General features: G+C 37.5%; 2 protein-coding genes across 8 annotated transcripts in view; one reads left to right on the top strand and one right to left on the bottom strand.

Moving 5' to 3' along the window:
* ST7L (suppression of tumorigenicity 7 like) overlaps positions 1 to 11,794 on the bottom strand; it is a 75,139-nt gene extending 63,345 nt beyond the window's left edge. For 2 of the 6 annotated variants that reach the window (XR_003520447.2, XM_027597094.2), the window contains exons 1-5: positions 10,936 to 11,174; positions 8,689 to 8,771; positions 5,144 to 5,306; positions 3,252 to 3,306; positions 35 to 150 (exon numbers count right to left, since the gene is read on the bottom strand). Coding sequence is in view for 5 of the 6 variants with exons in the window: in XM_027597094.2 (XP_027452895.1) it covers positions 35 to 150; positions 3,252 to 3,306; positions 5,144 to 5,306; positions 8,689 to 8,771; positions 10,936 to 11,143 (625 nt within the window). In the remaining variant the exon portion in view is untranslated. Of the gene's footprint in view, positions 1 to 34; positions 151 to 3,251; positions 3,307 to 5,143; positions 5,307 to 8,688; positions 8,772 to 10,935; positions 11,175 to 11,315; positions 11,675 to 11,700 lie in introns of those variants that run through there. The other 4 variants (XM_027597118.2, XM_027597149.2, XM_027597139.2 and 1 more) reach the window with 4 other exon arrangements.
* Positions 11,795 to 11,810: 16 nt separating this feature from the next.
* Positions 11,811 to 16,345, top strand: part of CAPZA1 (capping actin protein of muscle Z-line subunit alpha 1) — a 46,701-nt gene continuing 42,166 nt past the window's right edge. For both annotated transcript variants that reach the window (XM_027597227.1, XM_027597236.1), the window contains exon 1: positions 11,811 to 11,882. In XM_027597227.1, coding sequence (XP_027453028.1) covers positions 11,844 to 11,882 — 39 coding nt within the window. In that variant the 5' untranslated portion in view covers positions 11,811 to 11,843. The remainder of the gene's footprint in view (positions 11,883 to 16,345) is intronic.

A 16,345-nucleotide genomic window follows, 5' to 3' on the forward strand; every position in this document is an offset into this window, starting at 1 on the left:
CACTGTTTACCGCATGAACAGATATGACACATACCTGTGTCTGAAGGACGTAAAAAGTCCGTGTCACAGGTGAAAAAGGTCTGATGGTCCTGAGCTGACAAATTCATGTCATAGTATGTAAGTGGCTCTTTACCAGTCACCCAAGTGTATCTTTACCAAAACACAAGAAAATATGTAAATTGAACATGAGAGAACCTTTACCTACTACAACAGACACTATTTAAAATGCAAAAATATACCGCTACAACTTCTATTTCAGGATGTTTTAAAAGCTTATTATCAGAAAAACAAGATAACAATACAAACTACTTAGAGTATGACAATAAAAAATCAAAAACCAAAAGGGAAAAGGCCAGATTATTAGTGCTTCTAAATTAGATGAGGGGATAAAACAATTTGACTTAGATACATACCTTATTAAATATACTTAAATTCTCAGTGAATCAGGATTATTAAAAGTAAAACTACAAAGAAGCTAGAAGAAAACATAGGTGGCCTTTTACCAGATGTCAAAATGGTAAAGGGCTTTCAAAGCATAAAGCAAATAGAAACTTTTTCCAGATTTTACTAAATTAGAAATTTAAACTTTCATATCCCCCTGAAACCCACAACAATTAATAGCAAGTTAACAAACTGGCTAATAAATACATTTTTAAAGGTCCAATCTCAGTAATTAACAAAGAGTGAATTAAATTAACAAATTTTTACTTTTCATCTGTCAAATGGCAAATATATGTTGCTGAGGATGAGGTGGAATATGGACTCACACATACTGCTGGTATAAGTGTAAACTGGCATTTACATTTCTCTTTCCAAAAATCAATTAGGTAATATCTATTAGGAGTCTTAAAAATATTCACATCTAGCTAGGGGATGGGTATGTGGAATTCCACTATGCCATTCTCTCTACTTTTTAATTTTTGGGAAAACCTCCACAAATAAGAAAATAGTAACGGGGAGGGGGGGAAAAACTGTTCAACCCTTTAATTCGGGAATCTCAGTGCTACAAATCAGCCCTAAGGAAATAATCACAGATGTTTAATATCATATGCTAAATATTTATATATAAAGATACCCCTCTGGTGTAAATGTTGACTGTGAAACATAATCTGTGACCCAGATAGGGGAGCAATAGGTAAGGTAAGATACCTCCATATAACAGAATAGAGTATAATCATTAAAAACCATGTTTTTGAAGAAATTCATACATGAAGGGGCACTTGGGTGGCTCAGTCGGCTTTAAGCGTCTGACTCTTGATTTCAGCTCAGGTCACGATCTCAGGGTCCTGTGAGTAAGCCCCTTGTCAGGCTCCACACCCAGTGGAGCATATGCTTAAGATTCTCTTTCTCCCTCTCCCTTTGCCCCTCTGCTTCCCCCTCTTAAAAAAAAAAAAAAAAGCAATTCATATATGAAGAAATTCTGTGGAAAATTCATACACTGTGTTAGGAAAAAAGGATGTAAAATTACATACACATAATGATGCCCAAGTTTTGTTTCTATACATGCATACAGAAGAGAGACTGGACAGAAATACTAATAGCAGTTATCACTTAGTGGTAGGAAAAGGTGATTTTTACTTTTTTTTTTTTTTTACTTTCCTTTTGATACATCTCTTCATTTTCCAATTTTCTGCAGTGACTATACATACATTTTAAAATCCAAAAAAAAGGTATTTTAAAAGCACATTATAAGTATTATTTAAATGTACATGATAAAAGATTTTAGGTAATTTAATAGTCCAAGTTGCATTGCTATTTAAAGTTTTTAAGCTATTTTGTGAAAAATTATCGTAAAGAATAAAGAAAAAGTAGATCCTTGTTCAACTAGCAAAGTTTTGCTACATATTCTAAACTTGTAAAAAGACTACTTATTAATGATCTACATTATTCCCAAAATGATTTAAAGGAGTTAAAAAAATATAATGTACAATATTACTGAACTTAATTAGAAGCAAATAAAAAAGACTCAGTGAAAGCAAAAATTTGACCATACAGTGGAGCCAGGAATGAATCTAACATATGAAATACGTATCAGAGTTCTGCACACTTACTGTAGGCTGACTACAATAGGACTTTAAGCTTTCTAAAACCACACAATGATTATCAATGCAATTGAGACTTTTACATTAAGAGAAATTAATCATTCAAAAAGAACTATAAGTGTTCCTGATAACAAGATAGGAAATTTATTTTTTTATATCTTTGTGAAGTGAACACTGTAAAACAACAAGAAACAGCCTAAAATCTTTTTATTTCAACAAATGGACTGAAAAATTCAAGGACTTGTTTCTTACAGAATCCCTTAATACAGACTAAAAGCATCTCTCATAAAAACCTAGCTTTCCCTTCCCAGGATACTACTCTCCTACACTATCAAGTCTTTAAGCACAAGGATTATTGCTCAGTCACTCTGTATCCCCATCATTTTGCACAGTGGCCATACATAGTAGACACCTAATATTTCTTGTTCAATGAATAAAATAACATGCCTCACTCTACCTCCAGGTAAAACACAATTCTTATTAAAACAAAGTATCTTTGGGTTTAAGTGTCAAAAGCTGTTTTCTCATCTAGAGTTAAAACCAGAAAAGAAATGGACATAGTAGCGTGGATAGCAAATGGAAATATAAAATACAAGGGGCGCCTGGGTGGCTCAGTTGGTTGAGGAACCAACTCTTGATTTCAGCTCAGGTCAAGTTATCAGGGTCATGAGATTTAGCCCCATGTTGGGGGAGTCCGCTTGAGAGTCTCTCTTCCCTCTGCCTCTGCCTCTGCTCCTCCCCACACATGCGGGTGTGCTCTCTTTCTTTCAAAAAAAAAAAAAAAAAATTAAAAAAAATACTATACCCTGTACTGTTGCACAAATGAAGTTCATATTCAATGTTCAAATTGATATTTTCTAGTGAGTCCTCAAATTTTGAAATTGAGCATATATGCATAACCATATGCTGACATTTGTACTTCTTTTCTTAATCTCATGAATTCTCTGAAAAGGCCTTTTGCCAAAACCAGGAACCAAATGTATACTTACTATTATCACAAACACATGGTTTGAAGCAATGTTTCTCATGATTATTGAAGTAAATACAGTGAAGATGCTGCCAATTGAAGCTTGGGCTAATCATTTTACCTTATTATACACCAGTGTCTCCAACTAGAAGAGCTGTGATGCGTTTATAAAAACAAATGTTTCCGTAACACTTCTACTCTAAAACTAATGCAATAATTATACTGAAAGCAAAATGTAATACCTCCTATATTCTGCTCCTCTGAAAAGATTTAGAGGGTTTCTCCATACCTTGCATTCTAAAAAACAAAGGGGGGGGAGGAAAATGAATTAGCTTAATCAACTGCAGTTAAATCTTAATTTCACCAACATTTATTGTATAGTCACTCTATGCTATGCACAGTGCTAGCCAGACAGCACAAAGATGAATAAGGCCTGGACCACCCCTGCTGTCACGCAGCATACAATTAAATCTAGTCATTCTCCTGTTTCTATCTCTATAGCATTTAGTTCATAATTCAATTCAATTACAGCACTTCACTTAACATATTACAATGTGATTATCCATTTGGTTTTCAGTTTCTCCCTTTAGAATATGAGCTTTTACAACTTTGTTCACTTTTGTATTCTTGGAGCCTAGCACAGCATTTGGAACTGACTTGTTTAAATGAATGAAATGTCACATGAGAGTCAGTCACGTAAACTACCATCTGAACTGTGTGATAAGTGCTATAGTAGAGATACTTTTTGTTCCAAGAGAAGAAAAAAAGAAAGTGATTAATTTTTCTCTGGGGAAATTAGAAAAGGCTTTAGAAAGGAGGTAACATTTGAAATGACGTTGAATCATGGTAAAAGATGGGTAGAAGGTTGCCAGATTAAGAACATTCTAAGGAGAGGAAGGATCATAAAAGCCGCACAGTAGAGCCAGGCTAGAGCGCAGGGTAGGGAGTGTCTTCACTCTCTGTATGCAATGATAGACTCAATCTCACAACATGGAATAAGATCACATAATGCATTATTGTCATAGTTATTTACATACTGGACTCAGCTTCTTGAGGACAGATCTATGTCATATTCATCTTAATATGTCTCATTCTTAGGAGTTCTGTAATTATTTTATGAAAGAGGAGCAAAGAAAAGGGGAAAGAAAAACACCATTATTCCTTCCTGTACTCTTGAACGGGTGCCAGTCCCACCCCTACTATTCCTGGTCAATACCCGCTCATGCTTCAGGGCTCAGCCTAAATGGCACTCTCTCTGACTTTCCCTGACCACATCTAAAAAGTGGCAGTATTTTTCTACTAAACTAATACAACTCTAGTGGTTAGGTTTACTGAACAAATGAGACTTTATGGCACTCTATGGAATTAGGTCATTTGTATTATCACTGTATAAATTTTACTGATATCAAATTAAAGGGACAATAATCCAAAAATATCATTTCTATCTGGCCTTCAAATTTTTACTTTCCTAATTGCATATCATTAATAATATTTACTTTGTATTACTGGATACATACAGAGGAATAGCCTACAATTAATGTATGACAGTGGATTATCTATACATGAATAACTGAGATTTTGATGCCTTTGTAAATATATTGAGAAGAAAAAGTATTTTTCCTAACTTTGCTATGTTGGCAGAAATGGCTAATTGTCTCTGTTCTCTCCTTTATCTAATAAGATCTCCTAATTATTAGCCGAGCATATGTATGCTAAGAAAATGGTTACAATTTCTAGCTTCCCTTATAGCTACTTGTGGCCATTTGGCAGAGGTCTGACCAGTAGGAAGTAAGCTGAAATAGTATGTAACACTCTGAGAAGTATCCTTGGCTGCTGTGGGATTGAGTAGGGGGAAAGAGTGGGCTTCTACTGGCCTAGTCTCCTTCCTGATTAGAATGTGGGTATGATGGCATAAATGAGAGCAACTGTCTTGGACCACAAGGAAAAACTTCACTTAGAGATGGCAGGCTAACAAAATGGGAGACTGGGTCTCTGATGATCATTGCTCTCCGTATCAGCTGCAGATTACCTATATTTACATGAAAGACAAATTTCTCTCTGTTGTGAGTTTCCTATCTCCCAGAGACAAACACAATCTTAACTATACAGCTCTGTAAATTTTTTACATAGTCACCTGACAAATTCTGTCTGCTGGTTTCACTTTCTCTGTTTCTAGAAGGAGAACCTGGCTCTGAAATGCTGCTTTCTGTTCCTCCCATCAGTGGTCGCAAATGGCTCACAGATACTTGTTCAATAAAAGACGTGCCGTGCTTATGGAAGTACCACCATTCAAATATCTATGACAAACAAACAAAAAATCCTTAACTTAAAATAGAACTGATCAGCAGATATATGAGCTCAAATTAAAACATTCTTTCAAGACAGTCCCGTTTAATTTTAAATGTACTCTCCTCCCAAAAAATAAGCCAAACATAAGATTCCCCAATAACACATGCCAGGCAAAAATAAAATACCTTTTTTATAGCTTTTGTTATGAAATTTAGACAAGCTGAGGCAAAACTAGAAGAAATATATTTGTAAATGAAATATTAAAAAAAAAAACAAGAAACAAGGGTGCCTGGCCAGCTCAGTCGGTAGGGCATGTGACTCTTCATCTCTGGGTTGTGAGTTTGAGCTCCATGTTGGGTGTAGAGATTACTTAAAACAAGCAAACAAACAAACCAGCAAGAAGCATTTAATCTGTAAATAATCTAATTCTGTTACGTTACATTGTCATTTTACTCCATCTGTAGCATAATTAAAAGAAAAACAATTTTGAAATAACTAGCATGGTGGATTAAGACTAGGGCTAGAAAGCCCACATTTGACTCCCAGGCCACCTGTGTGCTCTGGGTAAGTCACTTAACCTCTAGCCTCTCAGAGCCTCAATGTCCTATCTATTAAATATGGTTAACAAGAATTGTAAATGCCTTTTGAACAATGAAGTACTACTCCAGTATTTGGCAGTATAATTAATGTAGGTTAAGAGGCTGATTCTCATACTGAACCATTATCAGGATATTCACTCTTTTATGTTTTCATGGTTTATCACTGCTGTAAAAAGGAATCAAAAGAAGCTCTGTGGGAGCGCCTGGCTGGCTCAGTCAGCAGAGCATGCAACTCCTGATCTCCAGGTTGTAAGTTCAAGCCCCATGTTGGGCTAGAGATTACTTTAAAAAAAAAAAAAGCTCTCTGTGTTGAATTAGCAGAATGTTTCATATTTGGACACTCTAGCATTCTCAACTACCTTTGCCTGGCTCTTTCGGGTTTCAGCTTAAATGACAGGTCTTCAGGGAACTTTCCCTGATTCCACAGAACACAAAAGAGTATTATATGCACTCCCACTGGATCTTGCGTTTTCCTTTCAGAGTAATCTTTTCACTTGTAATAATTAGCTAAACAACTGGCTTCATTGCTATTCTTCAAGCTCCTAAGCGCACTAGCTCCTACCCCTTCAGATGGAAGTAACACAAACAGCATAGATAGCTTCAGTATTTCAGGGGGTAAAAGAAATTATAAACATAATAACCTTTGCTAATAAAAACTCATCAATATTATAAGGGTCATGACATAGTTTAACCTTTAAAATGTTATTTGAATTTCCTAATTTTCTTTACAGTATATTGTTATAACCCCTCTATTTTATTATTAGCTACTGTTGTTAACCTCTTACTGAGCCTAATTCATTTACTTAAAAAAGTTCTTTTATTTGAGTATAGTTGATCCACAATGTTACATTAGTTTCAGGTGTATAACAGAGTGATCTGACTTCTCTACACATTATGCTTTGCTCACAACAAGTGTACCATCACCATATGATGCTATTAAAGTATGAATTTCTTAATTTTTGTAAATTTAAAACTCTGGTTTAAAAAAGAACAAATGTTAAGAACTGTTTTATGTATTATACGTGTTATGTTTTATACATGTATAACATATATGTAAGCTTTTCTGCCCTTATAAATGAGGAAATTAAGACTTATGTGACTTGCCCAAAGTTATCAGCTATTAAGTGGCAGAGTCGAGACTCCAAACTACATCTTCTGGTTCCAAGACTAATGCTTTTTCCACTCATCAGTTGTTTAGAGATAGATCATTCTCTTTGTTTAGATTTTTACATGTTATTGACTACATATGCTAAAATATGCTGAACTATGAGTGGGCTTTATAATCAGTAAATTTTAACTAATTTAACTATACTAACACATAGATTTCATCTTAAATTCCTCAGTATTTTTTTTTTTTGATCAAGAGAAAATCCCTTTCTTGTCTAGCATTTCACTTTAACAAAATGGCCAAGTATTAGTCCCTATTTAAAAAAAAAAAACAGAAACAAAAAACACTCTAATACAAATGCCATTATTTCTACTATAACAGAAGAGCACCATCTAGAGATGAGAAAAAAAGCACAGAAAAATTCATTGGTCATGTATGCCATACTTCCTAAGATTTTTATCTGTAGCAGTATTTTTCCAAAGTTTATACTAGGAAACACTAGTTCCCAGGGATGTTAATAGAGATTATGTATACATATTTTTTAATTTCTTAATTGAAAATGATAGTTCAATTAAGACAAGGGAAAGCTGAATTAAAGTTAAGACTTCTCAGAATAATAATGGCCCAAAATTCATTAAGTGCTCACTCTGAGCTAGCTACCATGTTATTGAAAGCTCTTAGACACATTATCTCATTTAGTTTTCATAATCCTTTGAAGTTGATATTATCACCCCCAGCTTATAGATGAGGAAATTAAAGCTTAGAAAAGTTAATTAACTTGCTCAAAGTCACACAACTAAAGTGATGGTTCTGAAAACTAATATATTATATGTCAGCTATACTTCAATTAAAAAATTTTCTTCTCACAATTAAAAAATAAATAAACGGATGGTTAGCTTGGCTCCAATACTCTGCTCTTAAATACTCCAGAGACGGGTGCCTGGGTGGCTCAGTTGGTTAAGCAACTGCCTTCGGCTCAGGTCATGATCCTGGAGTCCCGGGATCGAGTCCCACATCGGGCTCCCTGCTCAGCAGGGAGTCTGCTTCTCCCTCTGACCCTCCCCCCTCTCATGCTCTCTCTCTCTCTCTCTGATTCTCTCAAATAAATAAAATCTTTAAAAAAATTTAAAAAAAAATACTCCAGAGAAGATAATTGGCAATCTATAGGTTGAATTCAAGACACAATTTTTAGTCTGCCCGATGTTGCCAAGATTAAAGTATTGGGAGACTTTTATATAAAAACTTGTTGCATCCAGATTCTTTCAAAATCATATGAAAAATTGGAAGATCTCATTATAGTGGTCTGCAAATCTATATGGCAACAACTAGCTTTATCCCCTTCCAGAAGGAGTATGCATTGTCCAGATTACCCAGTCCTAAAGGTAAATAAGGAACTTAACTTTTACACTCTGCCTATTTCATTCATTTTTGTTACTAAATTGGGCCCTGCAAGCATTTAGTTGGGAACCCACCCCCAACCCCTGCCCCTTCCATTATACAACAGTCTTTCATATACAAATGAATACTGCCAGTCTCTAAAAGTGGAGAGGAAGATGCAGTGTTTTTTCAAATTCTGAAATATGTTGAGAACGCTGATCTGTAAGTATTTATAATTATTGTAACCATAAAGATATTTGATATTTAGATAAATACCAAACCATGAAGGAAATGGAAACTACTTACAAATATTAGTCCTGATATCAAAGAAGATGTTCCTGTAAGTGCCACGTAGAATTTGGGTGTCAATGAATTTAAAAATACTGTCACTGCAAAAGGAAAAAAAAAAAATCAAAGTTTAAAAAAACGCAAATTCAAAATACTCAAGTTACAAATACGCAGTTGTCTTTATGAGTGGAGGAACATAAATAGTTTTAATATCTAGTATGAGATTCATTTGAGAAAGTTGTAATTTTTAAAAAGGTACTTTTTTAAAGTTTTTTTTGTTTATTTGACAGAGAGAGACACAGCGAGAGAGGGAACACAAGCAGGGGGAGTGGGAGAGGGAGAAGCAGGCTTCCCGCTGAGCAGGGAGTCCAATACTGGGCTGGATGAGGGGCTCGATCCCAGGACTCTGGGAACATGACCTGAGCCGAAGGCAGTCGCTTAACGACTGAGCTACCCAGGTGCCCCTAAAAAGGTACTTTAAATTCCCATTCTATCATATCTTAAAAATTACCTGTGAACATGTAAGGGTAGCATTTTTTTTTTTTTAAGATTTTATTTATTTGACAGAGAGAGACACAGCAAGAGAGAGAACACAAGCTTGGAGAGTGAGAGAGGGAGAAGCAGGCTTCCTGCTGAGCAGGGAGCCCGATATGGGGCTCGAACCCAGGACCCTGGGATCATGACCTGAGCTGAAGGCAGACGCTTAACGACTGAGCCACCCAGGCTCCCCGTAAGGGTAGCATTTTAAACTGATAACTTGTTAATTAAGCAAATCAAAATGAGATAATTCAGTTTACTTTTGAGAATAATTAAGAACCTATCAACCATAACTTCGACAAGAAGTTTTGCAAATCCCTAAGGATAAACTAAACAAACATCCTGTTACAAAAGAGATTTAGAACCACTCCCTAATTATTTTGTGAGATACAAACCAGTGTTTCAAATTAGAGGCAAGGAACCAGTATGTATATGTATTTGGTATGTCAGATAGAGAGGCAAAATAAACCAAAGAGGATAGCAACAGACTGAGAGAACTCCTTGAACCTAACTCACTGAAAGCCTGGACCAGATTTTTCACTTCAAATAACTGTCTCATAAATACTACGGGTTTCAGAAATAAATAAAAATCTATCATAGTTAACTACTCTCATCTAAATGGTGATCTAGTTAACACGTGGAAAAATAAATGATAAAAGTCAATGAATAATATTTCACTGAGCATGTAAACCACTAGGTAAGCACTTCATTAACCAGTGACAGAGACACCAAATTAGCTCTTTCAAACAGTCTAGGAAGGCCAATTTATTTTTAGTATGTTTAGTTATATCTGAACTTACATAGAACCTATATTTTAAAAAGTCCAAAATATTTCAGACCATTTCAGGTCATTTTATGAAATAGAAAAGGAGACATTTGCCTTTTCTTGTTGCAGAAAAATAAACCACAGGTACTGATAGTCACAGACAACACACAGCAGAAATACTTTCATCTTGTTCAGAGCTTGAGTGGAAATATTGTAATGACATGGTAAGAGGCCCTGGTTCCCATCCACTTTGTCCTGGCTACAGGTAAAGGATAGTATTTGCAGAATCCACGGGGATCATCACTTCTTACACGTCTTTGTATCTTCAGCTCAGACTAATATAGCAAGCTTTCTACAAATGTTGAAAGGAGTAAGGAAAGAACTCATTACTGTTTGTGGCTCTCTTTCCCTTTACTTCCTGTACTGTTTTATTACTCAAGATAAAGCCCAAAGCAAAGGACAGACCAAGATACCACGAAAACTTTCTTGACAGAACTATCTTAAAATATTTGGCTAAGGTCATGGCATTTTTTTCCTTTTAGGTCTTTGCAGAAGTGCTCATCTTTGTTGTCTGGGTGTGGGAACTCTCAGCTAATCCGCGAAACACTCAAAAGAATGATTTTCAAGGGATCCTACCAATGCTGGGAGGGTATATAAATTCTGCAACCGATATGAAAACGCTCTCATCTGTCATACTACCTGAAGCCTACAGCTTGTCAGGTGGCTCTTCCTCGGGTAAACGAGGACAGAAAAGAGAGGGCGGATCTTAAGAGCTCAAGGGAGGAGCCCATAGCTGCGGCTCAGGTTTGACAATCAGCTGCGGAGTCGCTACTAGGTCGCGCGCCACCGACTCATTCTCCAAAGCCCTCCAGTGACTGCGGAGAATCTCTACCCTTTGCCCCTTGCCCCCGGCCCCTCTTCTAGCTCCCCCGCCCGTCCCCAGGGAGGTCTGGGCCTCTCACCCGCAGCCAAATTCTCACACAGCCTCAGCGGGACCCTCAGAGCGTAAAGCAGTCCCAGCCCCGCCACAAACCACAGCGAGGCCCCAGTCCCCGCCAGCCCGGCCCGCAGCCGCTCCCTCCAGCCCAGCGACGGGCTCAGGCCAGGAGCAGGTGCAGGAGGAGATGCCGCAGCACTCGCTGCTTCACCCAAGCCGTCACCGTCCGCCATCTTGCCGCTCCCGCAGTCTCCGGGAGCTGGGAGGGGAGAAGGGCAGGAAACCGGGAGTCGGGAATCCTGGGATAGTGGCGGACATGAAGTTGGCCTCTGTGAAGGCTGAGTCCCAGGGAAAGCGGAGCAAGAAAATTTGGAAGGTGGAGGAGAGTCCCAGGACTGGGGTTACCTTTCCTTCGAAGGGCGGGAAGGGGTGACTAGCGGCACATATTCTGGAGGAACTGGACTGAGATGTGATCTCGGAGTGAAATGTTTTTGCTTCCATACGAGTGAGGATCACCTCTCACCCTATTCCTGGGGTTGGAAAAGCCACCGACCGTTCCAGGGCCCGAGCAGCACTTAGCCCTTTGGACTCGGCTGCCACGGAGATCACTGGTACTGGGAAGACCTACAGTAGCAATTGCTTGGTCGGATGGAGCTCGGATGTCAGGAATAGTCGAAACACGCTCCCAGCGTCTCATAGATGAATGGGGGAAATGAATGTAACTCAGTGAGGAAGCAATTAGACTTAAAATCATTTAAGGAAAAGGCTTAAGGCAGAGTTTGAGACTTCCCGGAGCTCCCGTAACTGACATGGCGCCCTCTAGGTCGGCGTTTCCGGGCGGGTCCTTCCAACGGCCCCCGCGGTGATTCCATCACTCAGCTTCCTTCCCGGCCTGCCTCGCGCCAGGGCCGGGTTGGGCCAGAGCAGCCCAAGATGGCCGACTTCGAGGACCGGGTGTCGGATGAGGAGAAGGTAAGGGGTCCGCCTCTCTCTCTTGCCTCCTCTCGCGACAGGGAACAGGGGCCCGACCTGGCTGCGGTGGGAACCCTGGCAGTGTCCCCAGGAAAAAGAAGCTTCTTGGCCTGTGCTGGCATACGCTCTGCAGTTGGGACGCTTCTCTCTTTAGGGGCTTTCGTCTGCCTCACGGTGGCCCCAGTTCCCCATTCCTCAACTCTCTTTTTCTCCTCCTGGGCCTGAGGCACAGCCCAGTGACCTTCCTGCAAGCGAAGAGACTTTCCTTTATTGAATCGTGACTGTGGACCTTTTTCTGTAATTAAGAGAGGGGGCGACGGTGATGTCTCGACGTATCAAGAAGCAGTTATTTTACCGCCTTTAACTGTTGGGGCTCTCCCCATCCCCCCATTTTTAAATATGATTGAGGCTAGTTTAGGGCGAGTCACTTCCTGGTCAGGGTGGCCTCTTAACTTCCCTTTTGCTCCTCCTTCCTCAGGAAGTGATTTTGCTGTCACGACTCCTCGACAGGGAGAGGTCCCCATGTGTTGTCCACCCATCCACTCTTTTCTCACTGACTATCGGCTGAACTGATTCTCAGTAATAAATGTGTAAGCCTCAGGACATTTGCTTCAGAATTTAAACACCACTCTTCCCCGTAGACACTCCCTTGATTGATTGTATGTATGCACATTAGCCCGCGGTGACTCCATCCCTTGCGTCTTACATCCTATTAACGGTAATTTTTGAAAAATAGTTTTCTATTTCTTGTTAACAAATCAAGAATAGCCAGCGAATTTTTTTTTTAACTCTATAAAGGTTTTTTATATAGCACATAAACTTCATATTAACACATTCAAGTCTGGACAAAACATCGTGCTTTCTTTGATGCTCCACTGTGGTGTCTTTGAGTATAGTTAAATTTGTCAGTGTGTAATTTGCCTATTTACTTCTTCAAATGTCTTTTAAATACAAGAGCATATTCTATGTTAGGTGGAATAACTTTTTGCTGACAGCTGCACACCTTTCTTAACACTTTGTCAAGCTTTTCAGTAACTACCTGATTTTAGGGCCTGTAGAAATTAGAATGATTTCGCTAGATGACTCGTTATAGGACAAGAATTATGTCTTTTGTTTCTCACAGTGACTGTAACAAAATGTGCACTTTCTTGCTCTGTAAATGTATCTGGGCTCTTTTCTTTTTTTAATAAAAGAGAATGGGATGGCACAAGGGACAGTTTATGATCCAGGAGTACTCGGTACAGAATGATTTGATATGTCATACTTACATACACCATGTCATTTTGAAATACTGAAGAATGTGCTAAACACTCACAAGTCATTGAATAATACTTTAGCATTGAATTTTCTCATTCTTGAAAATTCTCATGTGTAAAACGGGAGAAAAGGACATCGTATATATGAATTTATGCTGAAGAGAAGACTGTAATAAAATGTCTAGTCTTAAGTCAAAGAGTTTTGATTTGGATGAAATTAAATTATAGTAAAAATCGGAATAACCAAACATTTGTTAGCTCAACTGATTGTCCACTTGTTTTAAGGAAAAATACTGTTACAACAAAATTTCACCAAAAACTAAAATAACAATAAACTTTGAAGTTTATGGTGTCCAAACAATACTACGTTTACTAGTATTGTCGGGTTTTTGTCTTTCACGATAGGTTAGAATGCCTTTTTAATTAAACTTGGGAAAATATAATACATGTATTTCAAATGAAAAGTGCAAACTGAGATGTCTTTGGATATTGACAATGTTTAATAACGTTAATAGTCTTGATTTTATAACAGCTGATTTGTGACCAGTTTCCTCTTATCTCCCAGCATACTTCTTTTGTTGCTTAATTTTAATAATGACACAGCAAGCATGTTAAAATTAGTACGGTAAATCTGTCCCAAAATGCTGATGAATTTCATATTCAGTAAACAGTTTTAGATTAGCTACATCTTTATTATTGTGGATAACTACGAATAGCTGATATCAAGAAGTCTCATATAATCCATATGATTTGAGATCACTGAAATTTTGTTAGATTCTTAATCCCAGACAGAAATTGAACTGTATTTCTCTGTTGCGAATCTGTAAGTAAAAAGAAAGGGCCTTGATTTGTAAGATTACTTCAGTTCTCCTTCAGCTTCATAGCTATGTTGCCCCCTTTTCCTCCAGACTTCTAATTCCTTTTAACTCAGGAATTCAGGAATTGAGCTTTTTTTCCAACAAAACGAGTTGATATGAATATCTTAGCATTCATAAACAACCCTTAAGAGAGATTCTTGTACTATAAAATTTTCACAGCCAAGGCACAATTACAAATTTTTAAAATCAGGATATTTTCAGCTGTAATTTGTATCGATTCTTCCTTTAAGGAACTCTGTAAACTTTCCATTTTATCCTCTTTTTAACCAAATTCTCAACTGCATTTGATTTGGATTTTTTTAAGGCATTTATGTCATGATGCAAATATATTTTAATACTGCTTTTTTATCTTTGTTGCATTTCCTAAAAGCAGTGAACCCAGAGGTGAATTTGGTGTTGGTAGTCTTTGATTTCCTTGCAAGTACTTCTATAAAAGCTAGTAAGATCAACCATTCTCATAAGAAACTGCTTAGGGATTTTATCACTTTACAAAGAGGAAGTTGGGTTTTTTAACTTCTACATTGTTACCTGAAATGGTCATGCTGAGCTGCCTAAATAAAACAGGAAGTTGAAAGTGTAAAATAACTTGCAGAAATAAATGCTTTTAGTTTTATCCTCGAGTTCGGTTTCTGAGAATGAGTTGTATTCTTCTAGTCACTTAGACTCTTCAGTTCCTTGGTTCCAAATGCTTAACAAGACCAAAATGACAAGATACCATAATTAGAAAACTTGAAGTATGAGACAGACTTCTCATTTGGGTTCCTTGCACTGTTTCCTTTATTTCATGATTCAGCATTTTTAAAACGTAATTGCAGAAAGAATTTTAAGGTTGAAAAAAAGTGCAATTAGCATATTTTTCCTTTCAGTTTATTAACTAGTAGAATATTTGTGAACAACCTCAGAAATGCCATAACTGAGAAATGAATCTATATGCCTTAAGCTTAGATAATCGTATCATCTTTAAGGCACTTTTTGAGAAACAGGTTTATCAAAATATTTAAGAGAGATGTGAAAATGTAAATAGATACAGAAATTTGAGGGCTCTGTTAGAGCTCATGAAAAATATCCTTTTAAACTGGATTTTTTAAATTATATATTACCTCCTTAATTTACTAGATGATTTGTTACCCTCATAGGATAAACCCTAGAGCTTATTTGCTATAGGTGTTTTCTAACAAGTCATCAATTAGTATTAGTACTGCCATTCTTTATCTTCCCTTTTTTCAATTAGATTAGCTGAGTAGTATTTATAGAATCTGTTACAAAATCCTTGGATGGGTGCATAAAGCCTAAACAGGTGCAAACTCAGATGCCCAGTCTTTGGTTAAGAGTGTAGGTTAATGCTAAGGAAAGTAATTTGTCGGAAAATTCAGACCCTAGGTTTGTCTGAATCAGAAGCTATGCATTTTTTCACATGCACATGTTTTTCCCATGTAACCATGAATGAAAAAACCAGAATAGAGGTGTCCATTCAATGAATTATAAATGAAATATTGTGATGTAGTGGGAAAGAATGATTCTGAGTGTCAGGAGATTTGGCCTCTCTCTGCTGAGCTTTTAGCCACCAGTGTGATTTTGGAAACATCACTTAACCTGTGTGGGCCTCAGTTTTCATGTAAAATAGGTAAGGAGAATTGGATCAAAGTAATCCAACAAAGTTTAATGAACTTTTACAAACTAATAAAAACAGTCTGTTTTAAAAAATGAAACATTAAAGTGTTTAAGGAGTTTCTATCATTTTCTGCTTTTGCACATTTGCCCGATAATGAAACAATTCTTTGGTAACTGAAACCCTATCTTTTTCTTTAGTGCCTAGCATAGCACCAGGTACATAGTTGAGGCACAACCTATTTATATGAAGGAAACCAATCAATCACACTTTTCCTTCATTCTCATATTTCCTCGGCTCATGCTCCCTCACCCCTCCCCCTGCCCCCAATTATTTTTGGTAATCTCTAGGTATTTCTTGGGTTCCGGAATGTGTCCCACACTCTGGGTTCTTTGGACATTCATTGTGCCTGAGCATCTGCTGCTATTACTGGTGATCTGCCATGCCAGTGCTGGGAACATTAGATCCCTCTGGGAGCATTTTTCCTGGTAAATACCATAAAACTGCAAAGCCTTATGCATACCCAAATGACAATGAATATATACATCTAGGCTTGCAGAAGCCCTAATAAAAGTATTTCCTTCATCTGCTTTAAGTTCTCTCCTTTAGAGCTCAAAAAGCACACGCTATAAGATCAGTTACCATTTGTGCTTTTCTACTCATGAATTTCCCTCACTTTCTCACATGCCCCCCCCGCAAAAAGAAGAAGAAGTTCAAGTT

Source organism: Zalophus californianus, chromosome 4, assembly GCF_009762305.2.
Source record: "Zalophus californianus isolate mZalCal1 chromosome 4, mZalCal1.pri.v2, whole genome shotgun sequence".
Lineage (NCBI taxonomy): Eukaryota > Metazoa > Chordata > Mammalia > Carnivora > Otariidae > Zalophus > Zalophus californianus.